This window comes from Melospiza georgiana, chromosome 8 (assembly GCF_028018845.1).
Source record: "Melospiza georgiana isolate bMelGeo1 chromosome 8, bMelGeo1.pri, whole genome shotgun sequence".
In the NCBI taxonomy this organism is placed as follows: domain Eukaryota; kingdom Metazoa; phylum Chordata; class Aves; order Passeriformes; family Passerellidae; genus Melospiza; species Melospiza georgiana.
In genome coordinates, this window is record NC_080437.1 from 34,732,832 (window position 1) to 34,758,326 (window position 25,495).

General features: G+C 43.5%; 1 protein-coding gene across 1 annotated transcript in view; it reads right to left on the reverse strand.

Annotated features, from left to right (window-relative positions):
- Window positions 1–25,495, reverse strand: part of ADAM12 (ADAM metallopeptidase domain 12) — a 185,856-nt gene that overhangs the window by 70,494 nt on the left and 89,867 nt on the right. The window contains exons 4-5 of the mRNA XM_058029711.1: window positions 8,590–8,668; window positions 4,699–4,775 (exon numbers count right to left, since the gene is read on the reverse strand). Coding sequence (XP_057885694.1) covers window positions 4,699–4,775; window positions 8,590–8,668 — 156 coding nt within the window. The remainder of the gene's footprint in view (window positions 1–4,698; window positions 4,776–8,589; window positions 8,669–25,495) is intronic.

Here is a 25,495-nt window from a genome sequence, read left to right on the forward strand (position 1 = left end):
TAAAAACTCGAAGAGCCTCCAAGCTGGATAAACAGAAGGGTATTTCCTGAGGACAGGAAGGAAATGGCTCAGCTCTCTTGTACCTTCACCTTCCCACAAGCTCTGACAGTCTAACTGCCTTTCTGATCCAGATGGACACCCAGAAACCCTGATTAGCCATTGTTCCCTTTCCGTGCACTCAGCATTTCCTGAGCCCTCTCTGCCATTCAGCTCCTCCTCCTCAGAGGAGCCAGCAGGATGCAGATTAAGGCATGATTGTATCCTCCTCTAACCTGCATTTCAGGCAGCTCTCAGTGCCAATCCCACTATTTCTGCCATTGTGCTCCTACGTGAGGTGAGGAGCTCAAATGTTATGTGTGTGAGGGTGGAACAGAGCTGGAAAACGTGAGTTTGAGAGAGCCGAGCCTCCTCCTCCTCCTCTCTCCTCTTCACCATTCACCCCTCTGCCTGCCTGAGAAACTCAAAGCAGACTAACCTCAGTATTCAGATTTCACACAATTCTTCCCCATCACAGAACAATAATGAAATGCTCAGGAGCTAAAACCACATCTCAACTGCTCAGCCATGTGGAGGGGAGACCTTGAGGTCAGGGCAAGGTTACTCCACTCAGCAGCTCCTGTCTGGCCTTGGCCATCAGCAGGAGCTCAGGGTGAGAGATAAGAGCAGAACAAGCAGCCCCAGCCCTGAGAGGAGCAGTGCCAGGGTTATTCCAGGGTCTGACAGCCCTTCCTGAGCTCCCCTCCCCAAATTGTCACCTCCTTTTGGAATCCATTGACGCTGTCAGTGATCCACTGGCACCCACCTGTGACAGCTCCAGCTTCGTTATGTGAATAAAAAAAGTGTTTTCCTTTGCTCTCAAAAGTTTCAGCTGATGTCTCCTAATTTTGAGGTTATGACGAATATTCAGTGATTGTCCCCTCTGCATTGTGACATTCACCCTTGTTTCATCATGCCCCTTTTCTCCGTCATCGCCTTTCAAAAGTGACAAATCCTGGTCTATTTTCTCCCCTTGGATAAAAGCTGCTCCACACCTTTGATCACAGTTTTTGCCCTTTTCTGGATATATTGCTGCTTCTTCCTCTTCTGAGATGGAGCAGGGGAGGGGGAAACAAGAACTGCATGCAGAACTCAAGATGTGAGCGCGCTGTGGATTTATAAAGTGGTAATGAGGGTTCTTGTTTTATCCTCTATTTCTGTCTCAGTAATTCCTATGATCCCTTTTGCTTCTCTGACTGCTGCTGAGCACTCAGGCTTCAGAGCACACTGAAATGTGGGACCTATTCTTTATGAGTAGTTTCATGTCTTTTAATGAACTCTGCTGGTCTGGGGGGAAATGCACAGCCCCAACCTATCCACACCTGGAACAATGCCCAGGGTGCCTGTCTGGTGGGAGGGGGAAGATCCTGGTGCTCCAGGATTTCAGAGGGCTGACAGCATGCACTTCCTCTCATTACATTATTTTTCAGGCACTTGAACCCCAGCCCCACGCAGCAGCTGTGTGAGGTAGGTAAGAATCATTAAATGGATTTCACAGATGGAGAAACCGAGACAGAGAGATTTGTCTGATTCACTTAGAAACTGTCACAAAGCCAGGAACAGACCCTGAAAACGAGACCTGGCCTCCCTTCCAACAGCTGCTGCAAGTGAAGGGGCTGCTCCAGGGACTGTCCCCACCTGGGGCTCCATGGCCACACAGAACTTTATGTCTCTGCTCCTGCAGCTTGGAGTCTTTGTCATGGAAAAACAAGAGTGCCTGCTCCAGCAAGCTGGGGGCAAGTACATTATCCTGTCCTATCCTATCCTATCCTATCCTATCCTGTCCTGTCCTGTCCTGTCCTGTCCTGTCCTGTCCTGTCCCGTCCCATCCCATCCCATCCCATCCCACCCCATCCTCTCCAATCCTACCCAGATCTATTCTTTCAAGCCAGCAAAGCTGCCAGCAAAGAAAGCAAAAAAGTTCTTGTGGACTGTGCTTTTTTTGCAGCACCCTGGGACAGTGGAAGGTGTCCCTGCCTGTGGCAGGGGTGGAGCTGGATGAGCTTCCAGGTCCCTCCAACCCAAACCATTCTGTGTCTCTGTGATCAAGCACTGGCAATATCTGGGAGTTATTCTGTCTGGGAATTGTTGCTGTTGGTTGTTTGTTGGAATCCTGGATGCTGAGAATGTTAAAAACTTTCTGTGCTGAAAGGCACAGACCCCCAAAAGAACACTGCAATTGACCTGAGGTTCTGGAGAAGGCTTCAAAAATTGGCTGATAACACTAAAATTACTAGTGTGTAATAAAAATAACTAGAGTAGTTGGTTAGAAGTATATGATATCACAAGGTAGAAAACTCAGAGTTTGGGGTTTTAGAACATAAAAATAAATATGAAACAAGATCAAGGTTTTAGGGCAGAAGTAGGTTGTTCTTCTTCATCTTCTTCTTCCTTCTTCGTAAGTTTGGGTAGTGTTTTGTAATTGGACAGAAAAGTCCGCATTACAGGCTTCAAGAGATCAGTTATTGAGTTAAAAAAGAAAATAATCTAAGTATCATTTCTTAATTGAATAGTCTAATCTTAAAAGACCATATAACAAAAGATAATTAGCCATTTTGTGCCTTCTAATGGAAGGCTGCCAAAGTCACAGCTGTGAGGCTGTTTCACAAACAAGAAATAACAAACACCTGAGTCCAAACATGAACTACTGTCTCAAGTGCCTTCAATCCAGACCCTGAGAAACCCATAGTTGTTGGGCTGTGAAACAGGTTTGGTGGAGTGAATCAAAAGGCACAGAACTCTTGTCACAAACCGTTCCCACCCATGGACACTCTGTTTATCAATCTGAGCAGTGAAACGGGCACAGAAACGGAGATTTCTCCTCATCTGATCTCCTGCTAGAACAAATGCACTGCAAAGGAAATTTCTGCAGTTTTGCACTGGAAAAGGTGCTGCAGAGAAGGAGCCCAATCCTGTCAGCTTGCGCTGCTGGGACTTGTCTGCAACAGGGCCACAACAACATCCCTGCCTGTCGGGCTGTCCTGACACGTCTGAACCACCTGAAGCTGGGAAAGGACTCTGGGAGCTCCACATTGCAAAGAGAGCACTTTGGAGAAGAAATCAAACACTTCTAATGTGGAGAAGGGCATTTTCTCTTGAGAGGGAATAATTTCCAGGTAGCTCTGAAACAAGAACATCAATGCAGACCCTGTCCCATGAGGTACAAATTTTCCCTGGGGAGCTTGCAGCATTGTGATCCTTTAACTAAATATTGAGAGCTCTGCATTGGATTTTTATAAACAGTTTTAAATTCTGAATATATTTTATACTGAGAATGACAGGTAAATGCTGACTGTTCATGCAAGGGGATTATTAAACTTTTGTCAGATGCTGGATCCATAGTGAAGCACCCATAAAGCCCCTCTCTTTGTGGGAATGAGCCAAAGGAATCCCATCCGCTACAGCAAATGGGTCATTCCCAGTGGGAGAGGGGTGCTGGGATCAAACTCTGCTCTCTCTGCTGCTGTCTGTCCCACAGCTCCCTTACAGAAGCCTTGACAATGCCACTACTGCACAAAATGCAAAACCAAGAGGAAAAGATTCCAGCTACTCCTGCTGTTTGTAGATAAATTAAACCTAGAAAAGGCTGAGACAGCTGGAAATCTGACAGGAAAACTGGGTTTTCCAGGGAGAACCTAGAGCCAATTTACAGTTAATTACTGTGATTTGGAACAGCTCTGTGAGTAAATACCAGTCTCTGATTGTCCAAGTAAGAAAGATAATTGTTTCCTGAACTGTGTCTGTTGTGAACGTGCAATTTTGTCAGCCCATTCCTTTGTCAGACTGGAAAAGGTTGGATTTTCAGCAACAGGAATCTGCTACTCTGCTGGTAACAAGCAGCTGAAATCCAAAAGCTGAGCATCCTACCTGCCATAAACACAATTACTGAGCTCCACAGCCATGTATATTCTGTATCACAGAATCTCTGAGTCCCTGATTTCTAAAGCCACCTCTCCAGTGCTGAGGCTGCTGGACAATGAGTGATTCCACAGCTGGCAGAGCAGTGCTGGAACAGTTGTGAGGACAAAGAGGCCTGGAAAGGCATTGGGCACTGCCAGGATGAAAATGTGACAAGGAATGGGCACAGAGAGCGATGGGCAGCAGGAGAGGAGGGATGGCTCTTGGAAAACCCCCCAAAATTGTGTTATTCATTCTTTGGTTTCTTCTCCTCAGAGCAACTAGAGGGAGAATGATTTGTAGGGATTCATCCAACATTTGAAAACGAGATGGAATCATGGAATTATTTCTGTTGGAGAAGCCCTCTAAGATGACTGAGTCCAACCATTCCCAGCACTGCCAAGGCCCCCACTGCCCCATGTCCCCAAGTGCCACATCCACTTGGATTTTAAATCCCTCCAGGGATGGGGACTCCAAACTGCCCTGGGCAGCTGTGCCAGGCCTGGACAAACCTTTCCATGAGGAATTTGTTCCCAATACCCACCCTGAAGCCGTTCCCTCTGCTCCTGTCCCTGTTCCCTGGAGCAGAGCCCGAGGGTCCAGAGCAGAGCCACAAGGTCCCCCCTGATCCCCCTTTTCTCCAGCTGAGCCCTCCCCAGCTCCCTGAGCCCCTCCTGGGTTCCACCCCTTCCCCAATATTGCTTCAAGCATTAAAAGCCAAACCAAGCACCCAGGAGCTCCAACAGAGCTGAAATCGGGGCTCACCTGAGTCCTGAGCAGGCGCTGAGGCTGACGGAGGAGCCGGGGAAGCCCTGGACGTGGCCGTGGTAGAAGCAGTGACCCTGTGCAGGGGGAGAAAACATTTCACTGGTCACAAATCCTCCTTGCTCCCAGGGTTCCAGCCCTTTCAGCTCCAGGTGATCGTCACTTTCAGGCCACAGCATTCAGAATCTCACTGACAGCAATTCGCCTGTCCCACCAAATATTCTCTGTGCTTAACAGCCAAACAGTCCGAAAAGGAAACCTTGGGTGCTCCTAAATCTCAACAAGTTATAGGAGGTTTTGTGTTTGGTTCTGTATTCTTATTTTGTGAAGGGTGAATAATGTTAGATTTGTATGACTGACCCCCTTTTTCTGTGCTATTTATTTAAAGCTACAATATGGAACATTTGATAATATTTTATATTATTCTAATATTTTATATTATTTAAATATTTTATATGATTTATATTATTTTAATAGTTTTGTATTATTTATATTTTATTTATTTTAATAGTTTTATATTATTGATATTAATATTTTATAAAATAATCAGATTAACAAATCAGCTACTGCATTTTACTGCTTTCTATAGAAAAAGAAAGATGGTTTTATTTAATTTTTAATTAAAATATTATATTTATTTATATTTAATTTTACTGCTTTCTATAGAAAAAGAAAGCTGGTTTTATTTAATTTTTAATTAAAATATTTATTATATTTATTTATATTTAATTTTACTGCTTTCTATAGAAAAAGAAAGCTGTTTTTATTTAATTTTTAATTGATATATTTATATTTATTTATATTTAATTATATTTAATTAATTTTACTTTTATATTTAATTAATTAAATATAAATTACTATTATATTTAATAATTTTGTTCTTATTAAATCTGTGTATCCCTATAGGAGGTAGGTATGTGAAAAGAGAAATATAACAAAGCCAATCCCAACCCCAGAACTTAAAAAATAAAAATAAATCACAAAGTAAATGAAGGGGAAGGGAAACAGGTTGGAAAGGAAATTTTTTTTATTGAAATAGCCAACCAAGTGGCTGCATGTTATTAAAAACAACCAAGAATAAAGGAGGGCTTCTATTTTGAGAGACAACAGTCCAATTTCATTTTGTGCCTAGGTTATTATATTTCTTTAATAATCCACTGCTTGCAAAAGGCACCCACAACAGAGGGTTTCTAAGCTCATGCACATATCTGTCTGGAATCAAGGCTAATTTTATTGTTGACTAAAGGTTATATTGCATTCTCAATAGCACCTGGAAAGTGAGAACTCTGCTGTGCAAGGCTCCCATCTGATTAGTGCAGAGGGAAGTTATCAGTGCTGCAGCACTCCAGTCACCTCCCTGTGCCTCTCATGGCTTGGTTCATTATTGCATTAATTAACCTTTCCAGGCTGGGGCACGGCTTTCACTCACAGCAGATTTCTAAAAAGCACCTTGATTTTGGTGAAGAAAGCCACAGTCTGGGAAAGATGGAATTATTCAAACAGCAATTTTCTGTAAATAAGTTTATGCCAGGGAAAATGTTTGTTTGATTTCCAGCACGAGCAAGTGAACACAGAGCAGCCAGCTCTGACTTTGTAAACACAAATCCCAGTGGCTTTTGTCAGTGGAAGAAATGACAGAAACAGGGTGAGAAGTGTTTTACTCTTGGGTATTTTTATCATCAATCCTCATGAAGCATCAGTAACACATTAGCAAAGATAAAGCCACAATAGAAGGGAGGGAATCATAGATTGAATTTTTTGGGGTGATCACTTCAGTCACAATTGCTGTGGATGTCAAACTTTCAGTGTGGGTGCACTATTTCACTTTATTTCAGTGTTATCAGTTCCATGCATCCATGACAGAAGAAAAATCAATGCCCCTCCTACTCCAGCACTGAATCTTTTATATGCCAAAAGCAAAAATAAAATAGGTTTATTCTCATTGCTTAAAGCAAGCAGGAGGTGAAGTTCAGAGCTCCTGAGAAAGAAATCTTTGGGTTTGAGCATCACCAGAGCCGAGCCCAGTGGAATGGGGAGGGAGCCAATATCTCACCCCACACAGCTGCTGCTGTGGTCCAGCTCTCTTTATCTAAGAGTGAATTATGGCAAAGGCCCTGATTTCTTTCCCTCTCCACATACAACTTGTCATTTTATTAACTCTCAGCTCCTGGCTGTGGACCATTTCACAATTTCTCTGAGATCCAGCAATGTGATGCCAAAGTTCAATATCGAAAATGTAAACTTATCAGAGCATGGCCTGCAACAGGACTGGGAGAAAATTGATTTCTAGCTCAGTAATTCCACTGAATTGCAGGACTTTTTTCTCTATCAAATCTTTTTATTCCTGCAAACTAGTATATAAAATGGGTGACCCCTTAAAAACAAATAATTACCAAAGGCTGATCCATCATACTTCAAACAGTACTCTACCCTTGCTTGAGATCATTTAATAAATAGCAGGTTTTGACAACTTCCCAGGTGCTATAAATTGAGAAATAACCTAGACACTGACTCTGTGCTAGAGAACTGCCCAAGAGACAGCTCCACAAACCTGCCTTGACCTCCAGGCAGAATTTGACTAAGCAACTTTTCAATGGAAAATTGGATTTGGTTTCAGCTCCAGACTGTATTGATGTCCTCAGTGAAGAAGAGATATAAAAATAAAATAAAATCAGAGTCTTGTCTTTTCTCAACCGTATTGCAGCATTTAATGAAAAATGAATGCACTGAGCTCTCTTTTTTAGGCAGCAAAATGCACTGTCATTACTAATCATGACTTACTTTGCCATTTTGCTAACAGATATCTTATTTTAGCAAGGAAAACCTGTCATTAGCTGTACACATACTCCTGTTAACTCAGGTAAATCTCTGAAAGACTCATGTGTTACATTTATTTCCTTTTACTTCCTTCAGGAGTCTCTGCAGCCTTCCTGCTCCCAAAACAAATTACTATTTTCCCCTGAGCTGATTTGGAAGGAGATATGAGCACCCAGCAAAATGAAAGCCCTGAAAGCTTTTGAAACGATTGCTTTACTTGGGGTGTCTGCAGCTATAATGAAGATGCTTCTTCAGAAGTAAGATGTTATGCAGAGAAATAATTCCTTCCCCTGATCCCAGCAAAGCCTGTTCTGGATGGGAACACAAAGCATGGTGTCTCTGCTGACAGTGGCAGTGAGTAAATACCATAACAGAGCAAATACTTTATGGAACTTAGGCAGATAAAAGATAAGCTTTGTAATTAAAATGGCTTGCTGCATTATTTCTAATTAAGGCATTCATGCTGTCAGAGGACAAAATGCATTCCTGCCTTTTTATTTGTAAAAAGCACTTTTAACTGCTTCTTTTAACAAGCCATATTTTGTATAGATCCATATTTATACATGCATACAAATATACACATACACACACACAAATACAAGTATAAAGTACATCCACAACACACTTATGGCCTGGATTTAAAAAAAACCCCAACCAACACCCTCCCCATGACCTCCCCAGTGAGGAAAGACACCCAAGCCTTCCAACCTCTGACATGAACTTTTGCCCTCTGGAAATCACATATTTAGGGGTTTTTTTCCCCAAACAGAATCAGGCCTTTTCTCCATAACTGATCTGCCATAATTATCACATTTTAATGGGTCTATTTCCAAGAAGCTGAAAAAAACTTCACAAATGTTAAAAGCCACGTGGTTCAAACCCCAGAGCTTGCCTTTCAAGGCTGCCTCTAAAAATTCATGTGTAGGATCAGAGCAGGCACAAAGACACTGAAGGCAACAGTAAAAAAAAAAACAAAAAAAGCTTCATGTTGAGCTGTTTCATCCCAGGGCTCAGATCCTGGCAGAGGATATTTTGGATTTTAGGGATGAATTACCCAGGACAGCCCAGCCTTACCGTGCGGTTGCGTGTGAGAACCACGTCAGTGCCATCCTGCAGGTAATGGGTCTCTGTGAAGCCTCTGGCCAGCAGGCCCCTGGGAAAAAACACAGCACAGGGAACATTGAGGCCACCTCACCTTGAATTTATCCTTCAGTGGTTCTGTTTGAGATAAGGATCAAAGCCAGGCATTAAGGATTCAACGGCTACGGGGAATAAGGGAAAATGGAACTCCAAATATTGAAGCTGCAGGACACGAACATTTCCTGTGGTAATTGTGAATAGACTACAAGTTTCCAGACTGTTTTCTCTTCCAAATGAGGACTTTGTGCCAGCACATTTCAGTGCTGAATCTTCCATGTGATTTTCAACACATTTTAGGTTAAATCTAGGGAGATCTGGGGTTTAGGGTATTGTTAAGTAATGGTGGTTTGTTGAAAAGGAAAATGTTTTCCCTGTGCTCCTTATTTTTCCATCTAATCTGGTGTATTCATCAGCAAGTGACCACCCAAAGACTAATTCAACACTTGGTGAGTGAAACAAACTCCTCCTATTGACACTCCAGGGAAAACACTGCATGAACACCACAGAATTTACAGCACTGGATTTACCCTGCTCATCTGAAAGGATATTCACAAATGGAAATTCAATGACTTCACAGGAGACTCTGCAGGATCATGTCTGGGACGAGGCAGTTTGTTCCCATTCCCTCCACACTTCCCCTCCTGCCTTTGGCAAGGAGATAAAAAATTTGGACTTGAAATTGTCATTTTCTAGGAATCCCCAGGCAGGGGCACATGTGTGACAACCACAGAAACTTCTCTTTTTGTAGGGAACTCAACTCAGGCATCTGCCTCTTTAAAACAAAAACAAGTGCTGCTATTGATCTGTTTCAACTCCTTATCTAAAGAGCATTTCTGACAGAGCCTGGAGGAGGAACAGTCATTCACATTTACTCCTAGTGCAGGTCTTGAGTTGTGCTCCTCATCACAAACACCCTTGAGTTTTGACAAAATTTCTGGTGAGCTGCAAAAGCACAATACAGAAGGAGCCAGGAGATAAATGCCACCATCACCTTCAGAAAACTGGAGAATGTAGAATATCAAAAATCCCTGGCTCTGTGTTTCACAATGTTCATTCTGTCCCACTTCTTAGAGGTGTTTCTCCCTTGAGTTGTCAATTTGAACAAAGCAGGCCCTTAATTTTATTTAAAAGCTGGTAAATGCTGCATCCTTGCAAATATTGTGGTGGGAGCCATTACACAGTTGGGGAACGTATTTCTTGTGTTTGCATAAACATTATAAATGGAGCATAAACACACATTTAATTTTCATTACTGATTAATTTGCAGCACATTAATATCCAGTGGCTCCATCAGGATCTGGTTGTGCTAGGAGCTCTACAAACACTTACTGTGGAGAAAACCCAGCTTTAAAAGAAAAAGGAAACCCAGCCTCTATCTTGAGGTAGGAAAAAAAAAAGAATGAAACAAGACCAAAAACAAAAAAGAAAAGGAAAAAAAGAAAATAAGGAAGTGGCAAGGCAAAAAAATTCTAGCGAGCACTCAAGCAGAGATTCTCACATTTAACTTTTAAATTTTTCAGCTTGTGGGAAATATTACCATATTAATAGATATGAGATGTTAAAACATTGCAGCATTTGGTGGGTTTGTAGGAATGGATCTCAGGCAAGCACCACACCCACAGCAGGATCTGGGTGCCCAACCAAACATCTCGTGTGGATTTAGATGCACAATACTAAATCCCACCAACCAGCTCCACAGGGACACCATGAAGACACTGACTGCAGTGGTGATCCCACCCCTTGTGCCTGTAGCCCCCACAAACCCTGCCAGGAGCAGAGGGGGCTGTACCCAACACTCATGGAATGGTTTGGGTTGAAAGAGACCTTTCAGATATTCCAGTGCCACCCCTGCTATGGGCAGGGACACCTTCCACCATCCCAGGGTGCTCAGAGCTCCATCCAATATCCCTTGGATGCTCCATCCAGGGGCAGCCCCAGCTGCTCTGGGCACCCAGGCCCTGCCCACCTTCCCAGGGAACAATTCCTAATTCCCAAAATCCCATCCAAACCCACCCAGTGCCAGTTTGGAGCCATTCCCCTTGCCCTGTCACCACACTCTCTTGCAAAAAGTCCCTCTCATCATGACAAAGAGCAGCTGCTTTCACAATTATCATTATTTATGTAACACTGCTCACTTGTGCACTTGGCAGGCATTAATTGCCTTTGTAAAGGCAAGATCCTATTGCTGAAGCCAACAGAGATTCACTGTGCAGCTTTTGGAAATGGGATTCCATCCAGGACAGGGGAGTGAGTTTCATTTGATGGGACAAAAGTACAGGTACAGGTAACAGATGTAGCAGAAGGGCAAAGTGATTGAGCAACTTGCTTTGTGCTCTGCTGTTTGCAAGGTGTTTGACAGCAATGATGATAAAGGTGACCTTTCTGCTGCTGTTCATTCTGCTCTGAGGCACAGATTTAGAAAATACTTCATAGATCCGTAGGTTTGAACACCAGAAGGGATTTGTGATCACCAGCCTGCCCTGCCCCATTACGGGGGTCATCTGACACAAATTCATCTTCTGCTGCAATGACAGGGAAGGAACCAGATCCATTTTCCCACTGTAAAGAGCCCTTGCCTTGATCTCCCATGAAGATGGAGCTATCACAAACCTGGCAGGATTTTAACTAAACCCAACCTAAACCCACTGCACTTATTATCTGTTTTAACTGTGCCAACACAGTTTCCAGCAACTGGATTAGATCTCATTCCCTCACATCAGAGCTTTATTTTTGTGTTTGAGTCTTCCATGGAAAGTTCTTCCCAATAAAGTGAGGAAACGTAGCAGGTAAACAAATTCCTGATGTCAACGAAGAATTCCCAGTGTGAAATGTAAAGGACTGGTGAGAGCACCAAGATGATGGGATCCCACTGTGGGACTGACCTCAGGGAAGCAAAGGAATGTCCCAGTGTGGCACACAGAGCTGTGGCTGCCCCTGGATCCCTGGCAGTGCCCAAGGCCAGGCTGGAGCACCTGGGACAGTGGGAGGTGTCCCTGCCATGGCAGGGGTGGAACTAAATGAGACTTTAGGTCCCTCCCAACCCAAACCACTCTGTGATTCCATGATGTCAAACCACAGAAATTTCACAAGGCACTGGGAAAAGAAGAGAACCTTGCAGGGCTCTGCACCAACCCTCCTTCCACTGGTACCTCAGACATCAGTGCTGGGACATCTGCCCTGCTGTGCCAGCCTGACGCTGAGCAGGGCAGGCTTCCCACAGCCACAGGGTGAGCCCCTCTGAGATGCTGCCAGGGAGTCCAGCAGCTCCTGGCAGAGGAAGGAGCCTTTATCCCCACCTGCAAAATGTCCAATATCCTAAAAGCTGTGTGGCTGGCTGTGGAGGGCTGTCACAGACATGTTTTATGAAAAATCCTTTTGCTAGGATTTTTTCTCCTGGGAAGCTGAGAGGCCTCAGAGGAGAAGAAAAACAATAATTATCTGCTGCTGTGGAATGCAACAGGTGCATCTGTGATTGGTCTCATGTGGTTGTTTGTAATTAATGGCCAATCACAGTCAGCTGGCTCAGACTGGTCAGTCACAAGATTTTGTTATCATTCCTTTCCTTTGTATTCCTTTCAATCCTTCTGATGAAACCCTTTCTTCTATTCTTTTAGTATAGTTTTAGCATACAATTTTCTTTTAATATAATATATATCATAAAATAATAAATCAGCCTTCTGAAACAAGGAGTCAAGATTCTCATCTCTTCCCTCATGCTGGGACCCCTGTGAACACCACCACACTGGGTTGGTACCCAGGGACACCAAGGCATTTCCTGACAATTTTCCTTATGAAAATTAAGTGTAACAAGCACTCAAATTCCACTACTGAGTGTGCACCACCTCACTTTCCAATCATGGCAATAATGTTCAACACAGCAAACAATCAATCCAGCATATGTATCTATCAGGTAATTTAATTACCCTCCCACCCCCCCAAGATATGCAATACAATGGATTGATTTACATTTCTGGTTTTGACCCAGAGTAAAGGAGATTAATAGAGGAAAGTAAATTAATTTAGATGGCAAGCTACTTAACCTAATTGGATCAATGTAATTCAGAAAGAGCAGGGATCAAAATAACATTAATATATCATAGAGCAATTCATCACCATGTCTGGAGTTTCAAATGTTGCCAGCTACAATGCTCAGCAGTACCAGATGATTATCAATACTTTGCCCTGCATGAAAGACAGAAACAAATGCTATGAAGAACTGCATCAGCTGCTTGGTGTGATTTTTAAAAATCAGCAGGAACAACATTACAACTTTCTTATTGATGATCCAGAGGTACAATTCCTGAGCACAATCACTTACACACTTGGTCGCTGTGTTTATCAGCACAGTGATTTTTTTCACATTTCACAGAATCACAGGGTGGTTTGGGAAGGAAGGGAATGCAAAGCCCATCCAGTTCCACCCCCTGCCATGGGCACAGACACCTTCCACTACACCAGGCTGTTCAGCATCAAATTTCCCAGAGCCAAATGAACAAGCAGAAGCTTCCATGGCCCAGAAAGATAAACTGACAGACACAGCACAGGCTCCCTCATCCTCTGTAAATCGGCAGAAAGCTTCCATGTCAGACCTGCTGAAACATTTTCAGGCGTCAAGCAAGGAACCTAAGCCTCAGAGAATATGATGAATTTTATTTAAACTTCTAATCCTCACCTTCCTGGCCCCCCACAAGGTGAAATCTGAGGTGGTTTGTTTGGGGAGGGGAAAAATGTCCTGGTTCAAGCACATCAGATTTTTCTCCCTCAATCCATTTAATGACAGGAGTGGTAATTTAACACACTGCCTCTCACTTGCAAATGGGAAAATCAGTCTCTGCTCTCCAGGCACCAATATATTATTTCAAAAGGTTATAATGATATTTCATCACCCAGGGAGAGTCAGACAGACAGTCACAGGAGCCAGAGATGGAAAAAATCCAGCGGATCATAGCAAGGGCCTCCTGGAAGCCAAGTGTGCCATGGATCAAACCAGGCTCTGCCCCACTGGGCTGCAAATGTCAGGAGCAGTTCTGATCCCACCACCTTCCAGGGGAGGCCACTTTGCAGTCCAACAGATGTCACTGTCATGATGCATTTCCCAAAATCCAGCCTTTTCTAGCTCTTCCTAGCCCACTTCTCTCACCAGCTGAGACAAATGATCTCCTTCTTGGTACATCTGTCATTTACACAGTGATGTAAATGCAGATTATTATTATTATTAATGCAGGAAAAGTGCAGGATATTACCCAATTGTCCTTCAGCCATCCAAGCACCAAGTACAGAGTATCAAGCTGTAAAAATGGACAAGAGCTGTGCATTCTTCATGTCAGTGCTACTCAGGGAAAATCCCAAAATCCAGTCTTTTCTAGCTCTTCCTAGCCCACTTCTCTCACCAGCTGAGACAACTGCTTTCCTTCTTGGTACATCTGTCATTTACACAGTGATGTAAATGCAGATTATTATTATTATTAATGCAGGAAAAGTGCAGGATATTACCCAATTGTCCTTCAGCCATCCAGGCACCAAGTACAGAGTACCAGGCTATAAAAAAGGACAAGAGCTGTGCATACTTCATGTCAGTGCTCCTCAGGAAAAATCCCAGCACCAATCATGTCAGCAGGAGCAGACCCTGGGGTGCAGCATCACAGGGATGCCCCCTTTGGTTACCTGGTTTCTCAGCAGTGTAGAGAAGGTGCAGTGCCCTGCTGACCTCTGGAGAGGAACAGAACTCTCTGTGTGCTCTGCAGCCTGATCTCCTGCCCCCCCCTGCCTTTGATGCACAGCTCTGTGCAGGCACTGCTGCAGGAACTGCTGTTTTGGGAGAACATTGAATATCCCTGTGGCTCTGTAAAGGATGGCATCAGTGCCACAGAGGTGGTGCAGGGCTGGCTCAGGTGTGGCTGTGCTCCTCCCTTCCCCTCAGGGATGCTGTCACACACACCCTGACCCTTATTCAGAATTTTTTCCCAATGATCAAGTGCCTGTTTTCTCCCCACTCGAGCACTGCCTCACTCTGTTACACAAACTCTTATTAAAACCCCTCTGGCAATGCATTTGAAACCTTTGCTACATCTGGGGGAGGTGAAGAGCCTGAAGCAGGATGGTGAACAGGCAGTTATAAAATGTCATTTATTCTGCCTGCTGACACCAGCCTACTCCATTAATTCTGAAGTATCTCAATTGAGGTCATTTTGACCTTTACACTGAAATTATTTGTTATTTCTTCAATTGCTGCATTTTTTCCCAGGTACATACAGAGGAATAAACAAGTCTGTTGAACCTGCTGCCTCTGCTGGGGTGGTCTCAGTGCAAGCACTCACAAAGGTGATGTTCACAGAGGTGTTTTTCAATTCTTCTCTCTCATTACAATGTAAAAAATGAGTTCAGCATGGGTAATGAGTTTCCCATGCACGGGTACCTAACACCATTCTGTTCACAAAACCATCTCATATTCTCTAAACACACCACATTCTTTCCCTTGTTTAATTATCTTAAGTGATTTGAACTGCTTTTGGACATTTTCCCATTGAATGTCTCCACTTCATAATATCCTATCTTCCACACTCCAGTGTGCTGCCACAGAGGGGCTGCAATGTCATAATTGAAGAACCTGAGAGATTGAAATTCGTGAGCTTAATTAGCACAACAATTCAGAGGCAAAGAAGGGAGTAAAATAAAACTGTAATAGCTGGGAAATCAACCAAGCATCCCAGGTTTCAATAGTAACTCTATGGTTGTAGCCTGCAGCCTATTTCACATGGCCTGGAGATAGACAATTTGAGTAGATCATACACTTGATTTGCAAAATATGTCTTTGTGCTTGGACCCAGTCCTTTTGATGCAGAAATCCATGTAATCCTGTGCCTACTGGAGTCCATGTTAAAATATATCCCCTGGAATGGGTGAACAGTGCCTGGCACAGTGAGAACCAGTTCTGACAAACACGTGCTGCAGTGAGATCCGTGCTCTGGGTGATCCCTGGACAGGAACAAGCGTGGGAACAGGCACTCCCATCCTTAGCTGCTCCCTGGCCTGCTGGGAACAGGAGACAAGAGGGATATATCCTCCTTTGAAAGCCCCCAAGCACCCAGTGCTCATAACTTGTCACTGCATGTGGTGGCAGCGTGCAGAAAACCCAACAGTGAGAGCCAACAAACCTGAGCAGCTGGGGAGGAACAGAACACAGCTCCCTGGCTGGCCATCACCAGGGATTGAGAGATTTCTGCTTTCCTGGCTGCTGGGCAAAGAATCCATGAGCTTCAAATTCCAATGGGCAAAGATTGAAATTAAATCCATCTCGTTGGTGGCCTCCTCTGCTGTCCTGGGTCCTCAGTGCACACCCCACTTCCATCACTCACTGTCACATTTATGTCACCGTTTACCTGCCAAAACTCCAGCATTTATTTATCACTCTAACTCCAAAATGTTAATGAAGAGACTACTGCTAACCAGTGTGTGGGGAAAGCATGAAGAAGGTAAATAAAAATTTTCCAACAAAGTAGACGGGTAACAACAAGTTATTTCCCTAAAATGGCTTAAACCTGGTCAAGAAGTTCAGGGTGTCCCTAATGGGATGGGTTTAGGTGACACTACAACTCAGATGGGCATTGAGGGAAGAAACAACACACAGGGAATGTGTGAGGGAATCAAAGGAAGACCAGCCAGGTTCACTGTGTCTCCACACAGCAAAACTTCAGCAGGAGAGGGAATGGCAGCTCTTCCATGGACTTTGCGTGGTGTAGCTATGATATTTTCTGAAAAATCCTTTCCTTAGGATTTTTTCTCCTGAGAAGCTGGGAGGCCTCAGGAACAAAATGTAAACATTGATTATCTGCTGCTGTGGAATGCAACAAGTAAATCTGTGATTGGTCTCATGGGGTTGTTTCTAATTAATGGGCAATCACAGTCTGCTGGCTAAGACTCTGTCTGAGACACAAGCTTCTGTTATTCATTCCTTCTTTTTCTATTCTTAGCCAGCCTTCTGATGAAATCCTTTCTTCTATTCTTTTCGTATACTTTTAATGTAATATATATAATAAAATAATAAATCAAGCCTTCTGAAACATGGAGTCAGATCCTTGTCTCTTCCCTCATTCTCAGACCCCTGTGAACACCACCACAGAATGGAGCTGATCAACCTCACACATCCCAAAAGCCAAACTCACACCTGGAGTCCCAGCATTCCATGTTAACCTCGAAGACCTCCTGACTGCCTTTCACTGTGCAGTTCTGATATCCCAGAGCTTACAGCACCTCTGCTGGAGCTGTTCTTGTGAGGAATATTTTAGATCAGCTCCCTGAGCTTCCCTGTGTGCTGGATGAACAGAAATCCTGTCACTGGGTCAGCTGGGCTGGGTGCCATGAAAAGCAAACATTTCAGGAAAGGCTCCAGAATAACACAAGCCACAAACTGCTGTCAGCAACAGAGAGGTGCTGGTGCTTACTGGCTAATGGATTTTTGATGGGAAAACACAATTCTGTAGATTTAGGCAAAGCCTGTGGGCTGCCTGCTTTGGGGAGACTTTACTGCTCGAGCGGCATTGAGTGGTTTCAGTTTCAGGTAATGGAGGTGGCTGCAGTGAAACCCTGCAGCAATGTGCCAAAAGTGAAATAACCACTGAACTCCTGCTTCTCTGCAGTGTCTGGGGCAGGGATCAGCAGGAATGGTGCAGTGTCTGTGGCAAGGATCAGCAGGAATGGTGCAGTGTCTGGGCACGGATCAGAAGGAATGGGTGCAGTGTCTGTTTGGGCACAGATCAGCAGGAATGGTGCAGTGTCTGGGCACAGATCAGCAGGAATGGTGCAGTGTCTGGGGCAGGGATCAGCAGGAATGGTGCAGTGTCTGGGGCAGGGATCAGCAGGAGTGGTGCAGTGTCTGTCTGGGGCAGGGATCAGCAGGAATGGTGCAGTGTCTGTGGCAGGGATCAGCAGGAATGGTGCAGTGTCTGTGGCACAGATCAGCAGGAATGGTGCAGTGTCTGGGCACAGATCAGCAGGAATGGTGCAGTGTCTGTGGCAGGGATCAGCAGGAATGGTGCAGTGTCTGTCTGGGGCAGGGATCAGCAGGAATGGTGCAGTGTCTGTCTGTGGCACAGATCAGCAGGAATGGTGCAGTGTCTGGGGCAGGGATCAGCAGGAATGGTGCAGTGTCTGTGGCAGGGATCAGCAGGAATGGTGCAGTGTCTGGGGCAGGGATCAGCAGGAATGGTGCAGTGTCTGGGGCAGGGATCAGCAGGAATGGTGCAGTGTCTGTGGCACAGATCAGCAGGAATGGTGCAGTGTCTGGGCACAGATCAGCAGGAATGGTGCAGTGTCTGTGGCACAGATCAGCAGGAATGGTGCAGTGTCTGTGGCAGGGATCAGCAGGAATGGTGCAGTGTCTGTGGCAGGGATCAGCAGGAATGGTGCAGTGTCTGGGGCAGGGATCAGCAGGAATGGTGCAGTGTCTGTGGCAGGGATCAGCAGGAATGGTGCAGTGTCTGGGGCACAGATCAGCAGGAATTGCTCTGCCACCCTGCAGGCTGAGCCCAGACCCATCTCTGTGAGCATTCTGGGTTGGCCTGGGCTGAACTAAAGACTGACACTGCTCTGGAGCTGCCTGGAAGCTTCTGGAAGGCTGCCCCTCCATGGATCTGCTCCTCACATGGCAGGGCTGTGGCTGCTGATGGAAAGCACATTCCCAGTGTTGTGCTTCCACTAAAACTTGTACAAGGTAACCGAAGAGCTTTTTGTGACATCCTGACCTTGCCTGCCCAGTGCAGAGCTGGAGCTGCAGATTCAGGAGGCCCTGAACAAACCCAAGGCTTGAAAGGCTGCCCAGGATCCCTGAGGTGTTTCAGGAGCTCAGAAGCACAAACATCATAGGTTGTTGGAACCCTGGGTAGATTTTTGATGAGAATTTTACACTTTCTGTACTAACTAACACTGACCCCCCAAAATCACTACACTTAACCTGAAGCCATAGAGACAACTTCAAAAATTGAATAATAAAACTAAGATTATGAGTGTGTAGTTTGAATAGAAATGTGTAATATCACATACTATAAAATGTAGTTTTACAGTATGTGATATTAAAGTTTTAAAATATAATACTATATATATAAAACAAGATAGAAGTTTTAAAGCAGAGACTAGTCCTTCTTTACCTTCTTCATGAATTTAGGAAATATTGTGTAGTTAAATAAAAAAATTGCAGAACACAAGTAGTTAGTTGTTAAGTTAAAAGTAAAAATAATTTGTGTTATTTCTTAAATTAGACAGTTTATCCTTAAAAAGCCTTATAAAAAAGGAGATACAATTCAATTTTTAACTTATTAGAGTGGATTACTATGGAGCTCACAGTTTGTGAGCTAATAAATATAATATTTAATGTAAATTAATAGAAATAATATAAATATATAAATGTATAAATATACAACCATAAATAAATATAAACAATAAATATTTATATTATGATGTAATAATAACTATTCTATTTAATAATAAATATAGTTATATAATAAATATAATATGTATAATGTAATATATAAAATATTTATAATAAAGGTAAGAAACTTAATATTTAATATAAATAAAAATTAATAAACATCTGAATCCAAACAAAAAATACCACCTCACACATTTAATCCCAACCTTAAAAAAAAGCCAAAAAATCCACAACAAGTGGCAGACATTATGTTTTTAAAGCATTATTTTCCAAAATCCCAGCACTGCCTTTTATAAAACTAATTCTTCCTAGGCCCTATAGCACTCCTAGGATGGCATATTTTCAGTCAGTAGTAAGTTTGGAGATACTGGGCTGGGAAGCTATCAAATTCTATTTGAAATGTCTCAGTTAATTAAATATGTCACTTGTAGCTGAGTAAAATTATGCTGCTGAACAGATGTCAGTGGGCAAATTGTCTGACTGTACTTGCAGCTGAACATTTTCAGACTGCTACGGAATTCTGCTTAAAAGATCCAAGAAAACTGCTCTTAACATGGAAAATTTATAAACATAGAAATTTAAGTAAGTCCAATGAAAAATCTGAACTTATTAAAATAGAATGAAATGCAAAGAGAGCTGAGGGATTACAAAAGGTTATTGCAAGCATCTGCAATACTTTTAGGAAGCCAAGCTTCTAAGTAATGAAGTCACTGAGCCTAAGTTTATCCTTAGACTCCAACAACAATTACATCCTTTTTGTACTTTATTCTTGCTTTGGAGTGTGTGCCTCTAGGCTTGCATTTGCATTTTTAATTTTAAAGAAGTTTTATTGCCATTTCTGCCGATTTGTCGAAACATGAAATCGTATTTTTAACTAAACCCACATTTTCCTCCTTGCCACCAGCATGAACCATTTGCTCTAGGCAGGCTGTGCTCATATTTCACTTGCAGAATCATGGACTTTTAGAGATATATCTTCATTTGCCCTGTGCCTCAGTATCCCTCTCACTAACCTCATAAAATAATGGGTGAGGAGGGCAGAGAACTTAAGGAGATCTCTTTAAATCTGTGTTTAAATCCCAAGGAGATCTCTGTGTTTAAATCTGAGTTTAAATCCCAAGGAGATCTCTGTGTTTAAACCTGGGTTTAAATCCCAAGGAGATCTCTGTGTTTAAATCTGGGTTTAAATCCCAAGCAGACCTCTGTGTTTAAACCTGGGTTTAAATCCCAAGGAGATATCTGTGTTTAAATCTGGGTTTAAATCCCAAGGAGATCTCTGTGTTTAAATCTGGGTTTAAATCCCAAGGAGATCGCCGTGTTTAAATCTGGATTTAAATCCCAAGGAGATATCTGTGTTTAAATCTGGGTTTAAATCCCAAGATCTCTGTGTTCAAACCTGTGTTTAAACCCCAAACCTGTAAATCTGCCTTAAAACTCAATAGGTGCAAAAGCCCTAAAATAAATGGCAGCTTGTCAATCCAAAGGTGCACCTAGTCCTATATTTTGTCCCCCCCTTTGGCCAGTACTAAGGATATAACCCATGAAGAGGAGGAACATTCTACATCTCCCCAAAATCCTGCTCCTGCTCTGCCTCTGAATGCTCTGTGAGCCAGGGATCAATGCAGGCTGGAAGCTGAGATTAAACACAAGCTCACAAGGGTGTTCTCAGTGTCTCCCACCACTCTTCCTCCCCAATTAAAGCAGTGGCTTCCATGAAGATCAATTAATTTGGCAGCACGACCAGGCTGCAGCTCTGGAGGCTGCTCCCCTGGAGAAGGCTTTGATTTCAGTGCCCAGCACAAAACCCAAGTGCAGTGGGACACAAAACCAGCCAGGAACACCCCCAGTGTGTCAGGAACCTGGGTGGGTTTGTTTGGAGCTGCCTGGGAGTGCTCATGGGGTTTTCTAGGGTGTGAGGTTGTTCTTACCTGTGTGGGACCCCTGTTAGCACCACTGGCATCCAAAACTCCACAGCTGCTCTCTGGCTCTGCCAGCAGCACATTTCTTGCACACATTTCTTGCACACATTTCTGGCACACATTTCTTGCACACAGATGTCACTGGATGACACCTGAACCACCTCTTAGACAAGCACATCCTCAAAGGCAGGGTTTGCCCCCACCCTCAGCCCCTGGCCAGGGGAACACATCCCAAACTCTGGGGAACTGCTGGGATATGGCACTGAGGTGTCCTGGGAAAGCCTGCAGGATATTTCAAATAACATCAGGCTATTCTCTCAGGAGATTATGGTTCATTTCCAACTAATTCTGCTTCAAGATAAGACTTAAAATTAGGATGAGGTGATTCAAAACAAAACCATGGGCCTGAGCTACCAAGCAATGAGTGAGTTTGTAGAGTGAAGGCAGCTGAAAGGATGGGGGTTGAAATATTCCTCCTTCCTTTCTCTTTCATAGCCATTAATTATGTTCCTACATTCCCTGCATTTTGCTTTAATCTTTCTCCATCATCTCTCCTTTTCCCTGAATCATTCCCCCCAAGCCTCTTTCATCACCTCTTGCATGCTGAGGTTTATTACTCAACAGGAGAAACATTTTCTTTGGTACATAAAAACCAAAGCAACACAAAACCATAAAACCACAAAAAAGCAACACATCCACGCTGGGGCTTTTCCTTAACAAGCCTGGAAGCTGTGGGTACCACAGCAGGGCGTGAGGCTGGCACCTGTCAGTGCCCAGCTCCACAAGATGTGGCATCAGTGGGACCTCCACAAGAGGTGACACTGCTCACCACCCCTGCTGCCAGGTCAGGCTCCATGCTGCTGTTTTCCAGGCAGCACAGGGAGAATAACCAGTGAAATCAGGAAGGCTAAATTAGTTTTTTAACGTCTTTCTTTGCTTTTTCACCTCTCCCTCTGCTCTGCGCTTCCCCTGAATCTAATTCCTTGACTCTGCCATGTGTCAGAGCCCTTGATGAGCAAATTAAAGCCATCAATCCAACAGCAAAGGACTGCAGGGGAGCACCAGGGCAGTGCCTGTGGCTTGGGGGAGCTGAGCCACGACCAAGCAGATGGACGTGGGAAGGGAGGAAGGACAGCAGAGGGCTGAGCCTGCAGCATCCCTCCTCCTCCTCCTCCTCCTCCTCCTCCGAAACCCACAGCCCCAGCTCCTTCACCTTGTGCTCATTTAGGAGCTGATTCATGCCACCAGCAGATTATTCTGACTCCTCTCTGCAGTGAGGTTTTTGGTCCCAAACTCGCTCCTCACCCACTCTGAGGCTGCACTGAAGTCACTGGTTTAGCGAGAGAAGGATCAGACACCATCTTTTAGTGGTTAAGACACAAAATTATAATTTTCCTTTCAATTCCAGGAAGTAATTAGTTTATAATAACATTTAACATTTAGTTGCTGACAGAGATATGACACTTATCTTACATAAGTCATTTTAATTATTCCTACTAACCAAGACCTCAAAAATATTGTGCAGTCTGAGCTAACAATGCCTTCCCAGATATTTCTGGTTCTACTGTCATTTGAAAAATTGATGCCTAGAGCATCAGCATTTATCAAGCTCATTATAGATTTCATCCAAATGACTACAGATAATTAAAAGTATGCTTCATTTTTATTGTAATGTTTTCCCCCCTCACACTGCAAAGTAATTCCGTTGTTGCTCAGGGTTTCAGGAATTAATATAGACTCATCTGCCAGAAAATGAAGTTCCACAGGATTATAGGCAAACTATTCACACACCCAGATGTGAGTCAAACCTGCAGAAATTAGATGTGCACACACACAAATATGTTCATATATATACTTTGGAGTTCTATATGCATTTTCACATACATTAAACAGTCCTAAGATGGATTGCCAATTCAGAGAGAGCTACAGACTCTTGGGTAACCCCTCCCTGAAAATGAGTCTTCTCTAAAGCACTTGGGCAAGTGGGACACACACAAAATCCCTTCAGAATTTTATTTAATACTTATATTTATCTGTTTCTATATGAAATATATGCACCTGGTGACCCATCCTCTTACATCACACAGATTTATTCACACTTAAATGAAGCAAGTTTATTCTACTACTGCTGACCTGAGAAATCCTGGCAGCCTTTGCTTTATTTTGTGTAACTGTGTGAAGAAACAAGTATTTTGGGAAACTGTTCAAGAGGATTCTGGAGAGTCTCCCTGCCCCAGCTCAGGTTTAAGGGATGTATTGAAAGTTTTTAGTGATGTAAAACCCTTCAGGAGATTTCTGAGCTAGCTGGGCTTGCTCTGCAGTGGGAACCGTGTCATGCACAAGTGAAAATTAGGATTGCTGGATAAATGTAGGGTTGTGTTTCCACACAGAAGTGAATTCACTTTTTTTTATTCTGTTATTCATGGATCAGGCTATGTCTGTCATACCTGGAGCTGCTATGACTCTTGTTAATAATGCTTACAGAGAACTATAAAACTGATGGGGTTTTGTTGCTTCTGAGGTTGCAGAATTTAGCACGACCCTGAATTTGACTGGCACAACCACCACACACTGCACACAGGGATCTGCTTCATCCCAGGATCCCTAACACTACTTGAATTAATTAACTTCATGTGTGATCAATTTTCCTTGGCACCCCCTTATCACCAAGAGCTCAATGTTTTTACATGACTTTCCATGTTACTTTGAAACTCAGATCACCTATAAATAGCAGCGGCATTAAAAAGCAATTAGAGATACATGCCTTTTTAATGTCCCTATTGTAACCCACCCTGGCAAATCAGAGAGATAATATTTAATGAGACAGACACAGAAGAAACTCTCCTGATTTACTGTTAACATCCACACGAAGCAGTGCTAGCAAGGGGTTGCTGAGGCAATTCCAGACTGAAATAAGAAAGAAGAAAAAGAAAAAACCCATAATGAGAAGCATCTGACATAAATATTAGGAAATGGATCTATATTTTATAGAGGCCATTTTATCCAAGACAGTTTAGGTTTCCTCCCACTCAGGGAATGGATTCACAGTGAATAAACCCTTGACTCATGAGGGTATTTCACACGCAGATTTGGATTTTATGTAAATTATTTAAGTATGTTTTAGGAAGTTTGGGCAGTGATGTAGAAATGTTCCCCTGCCTGCGCACATCACTCAAAGAAATAACACTCATCACCAAGGAATTCAGCAGGGTGGAAGCTCTGCCAACAGGCTCGAGCCGAGACTGCAGCATGGAAAAGTTGAAGCTGTGGGATCCTACTCCTGAAATTTGTCTGCTGCTGCTGACAGGAGGGGAAGGCAGGGCCCTGGCCCAGAATGGGCCCAGAGCAGCACACACAAACCCACAGGACCTGCACACATACGGGGGTGCCTGTCGCCCTGATTTTTTAAGATTTTCTAAGCCTTCTGATGTTGACATTCTTGTAGCAAACTTTGTCATACACTTTCTGTAAATAACTCATTGTTTTGCATTCCTTTATGGAGGAGGAGAAATTTGATGGACTGTTGGTTTGACCAGTGTCATTGGAGAGGTGGCACTGTCACCCTCCAATCCACTGTCACTCTTAGAAAACTATAAATGTTAGAGTCAGAAAATAAACTTCCCTTTTCCTTCACCTTGAGAACAGCAGTGTGTGAGCTCATGTTCTTTCATGTCCTATAGTGACAGGTGCCAGCACAGCCAAGAGGAAAACCTGGCAAATCTTACAGGTGAGATCTCAAAATAAAGGTTAATTACATGACAGGGTCAGGCTTTCTGGCTTTATCTCCTGGTCATTACCAAACCTCTCAGATCATCTCTCTTTCATTTGAGGTACACTCAGGCCAGGACATGTTCATCCAGGTTTCGGTGTTGGAAGGATCAGGTGAGGTGGGATTGCTTTTAACAAGAGTGAGCCAGAGAGACAAAAGCCCTGCAGGAAATCTATCCCAAAGAGTTCTCCAAAAGAAAACTTTGAGACACTACAAAAGAATCACAGAATGGTTTGGGTTGGAAAGGACCTTAAAACCCATCCAGTGCCACCCCTGCCATGGCAGGGACACCTCCCACTGTCCCAGGTGCTCCAGCCCCAGTGTCCAGCCTGGCCTTGGGCACTGCCAGGGATCCAGGGGCAGCCACAGCTGCTCTGGGAATTCCATCCCAGCCCCTCTCCAGCCTCACAGGGAACAATTTCCCTCCCAATAACTCATCTAAATATTTTCTCTTTTGGTTTAAAACCATTTCTCCTTGTCTTAGGCTCAAGGTAATCAACATGTAATTATCCAGTGCATGGCAAACACAAAAAAAATTCTCTTTGCTTCCTCACACACAGCTGAATTTTTACTCTTTAAATGTCCAAAAAGAGACATAAAACATATGACACCTAAAATAAAGGATGGTTTTTCACTCCAGCCAGGTCAATACTCCCAGGGAAACGAGACTGTTTTATTTGGTGAGAGATGTTCCCCTACAACTATTCCAAGGCAGAGAAGCAGGAGATT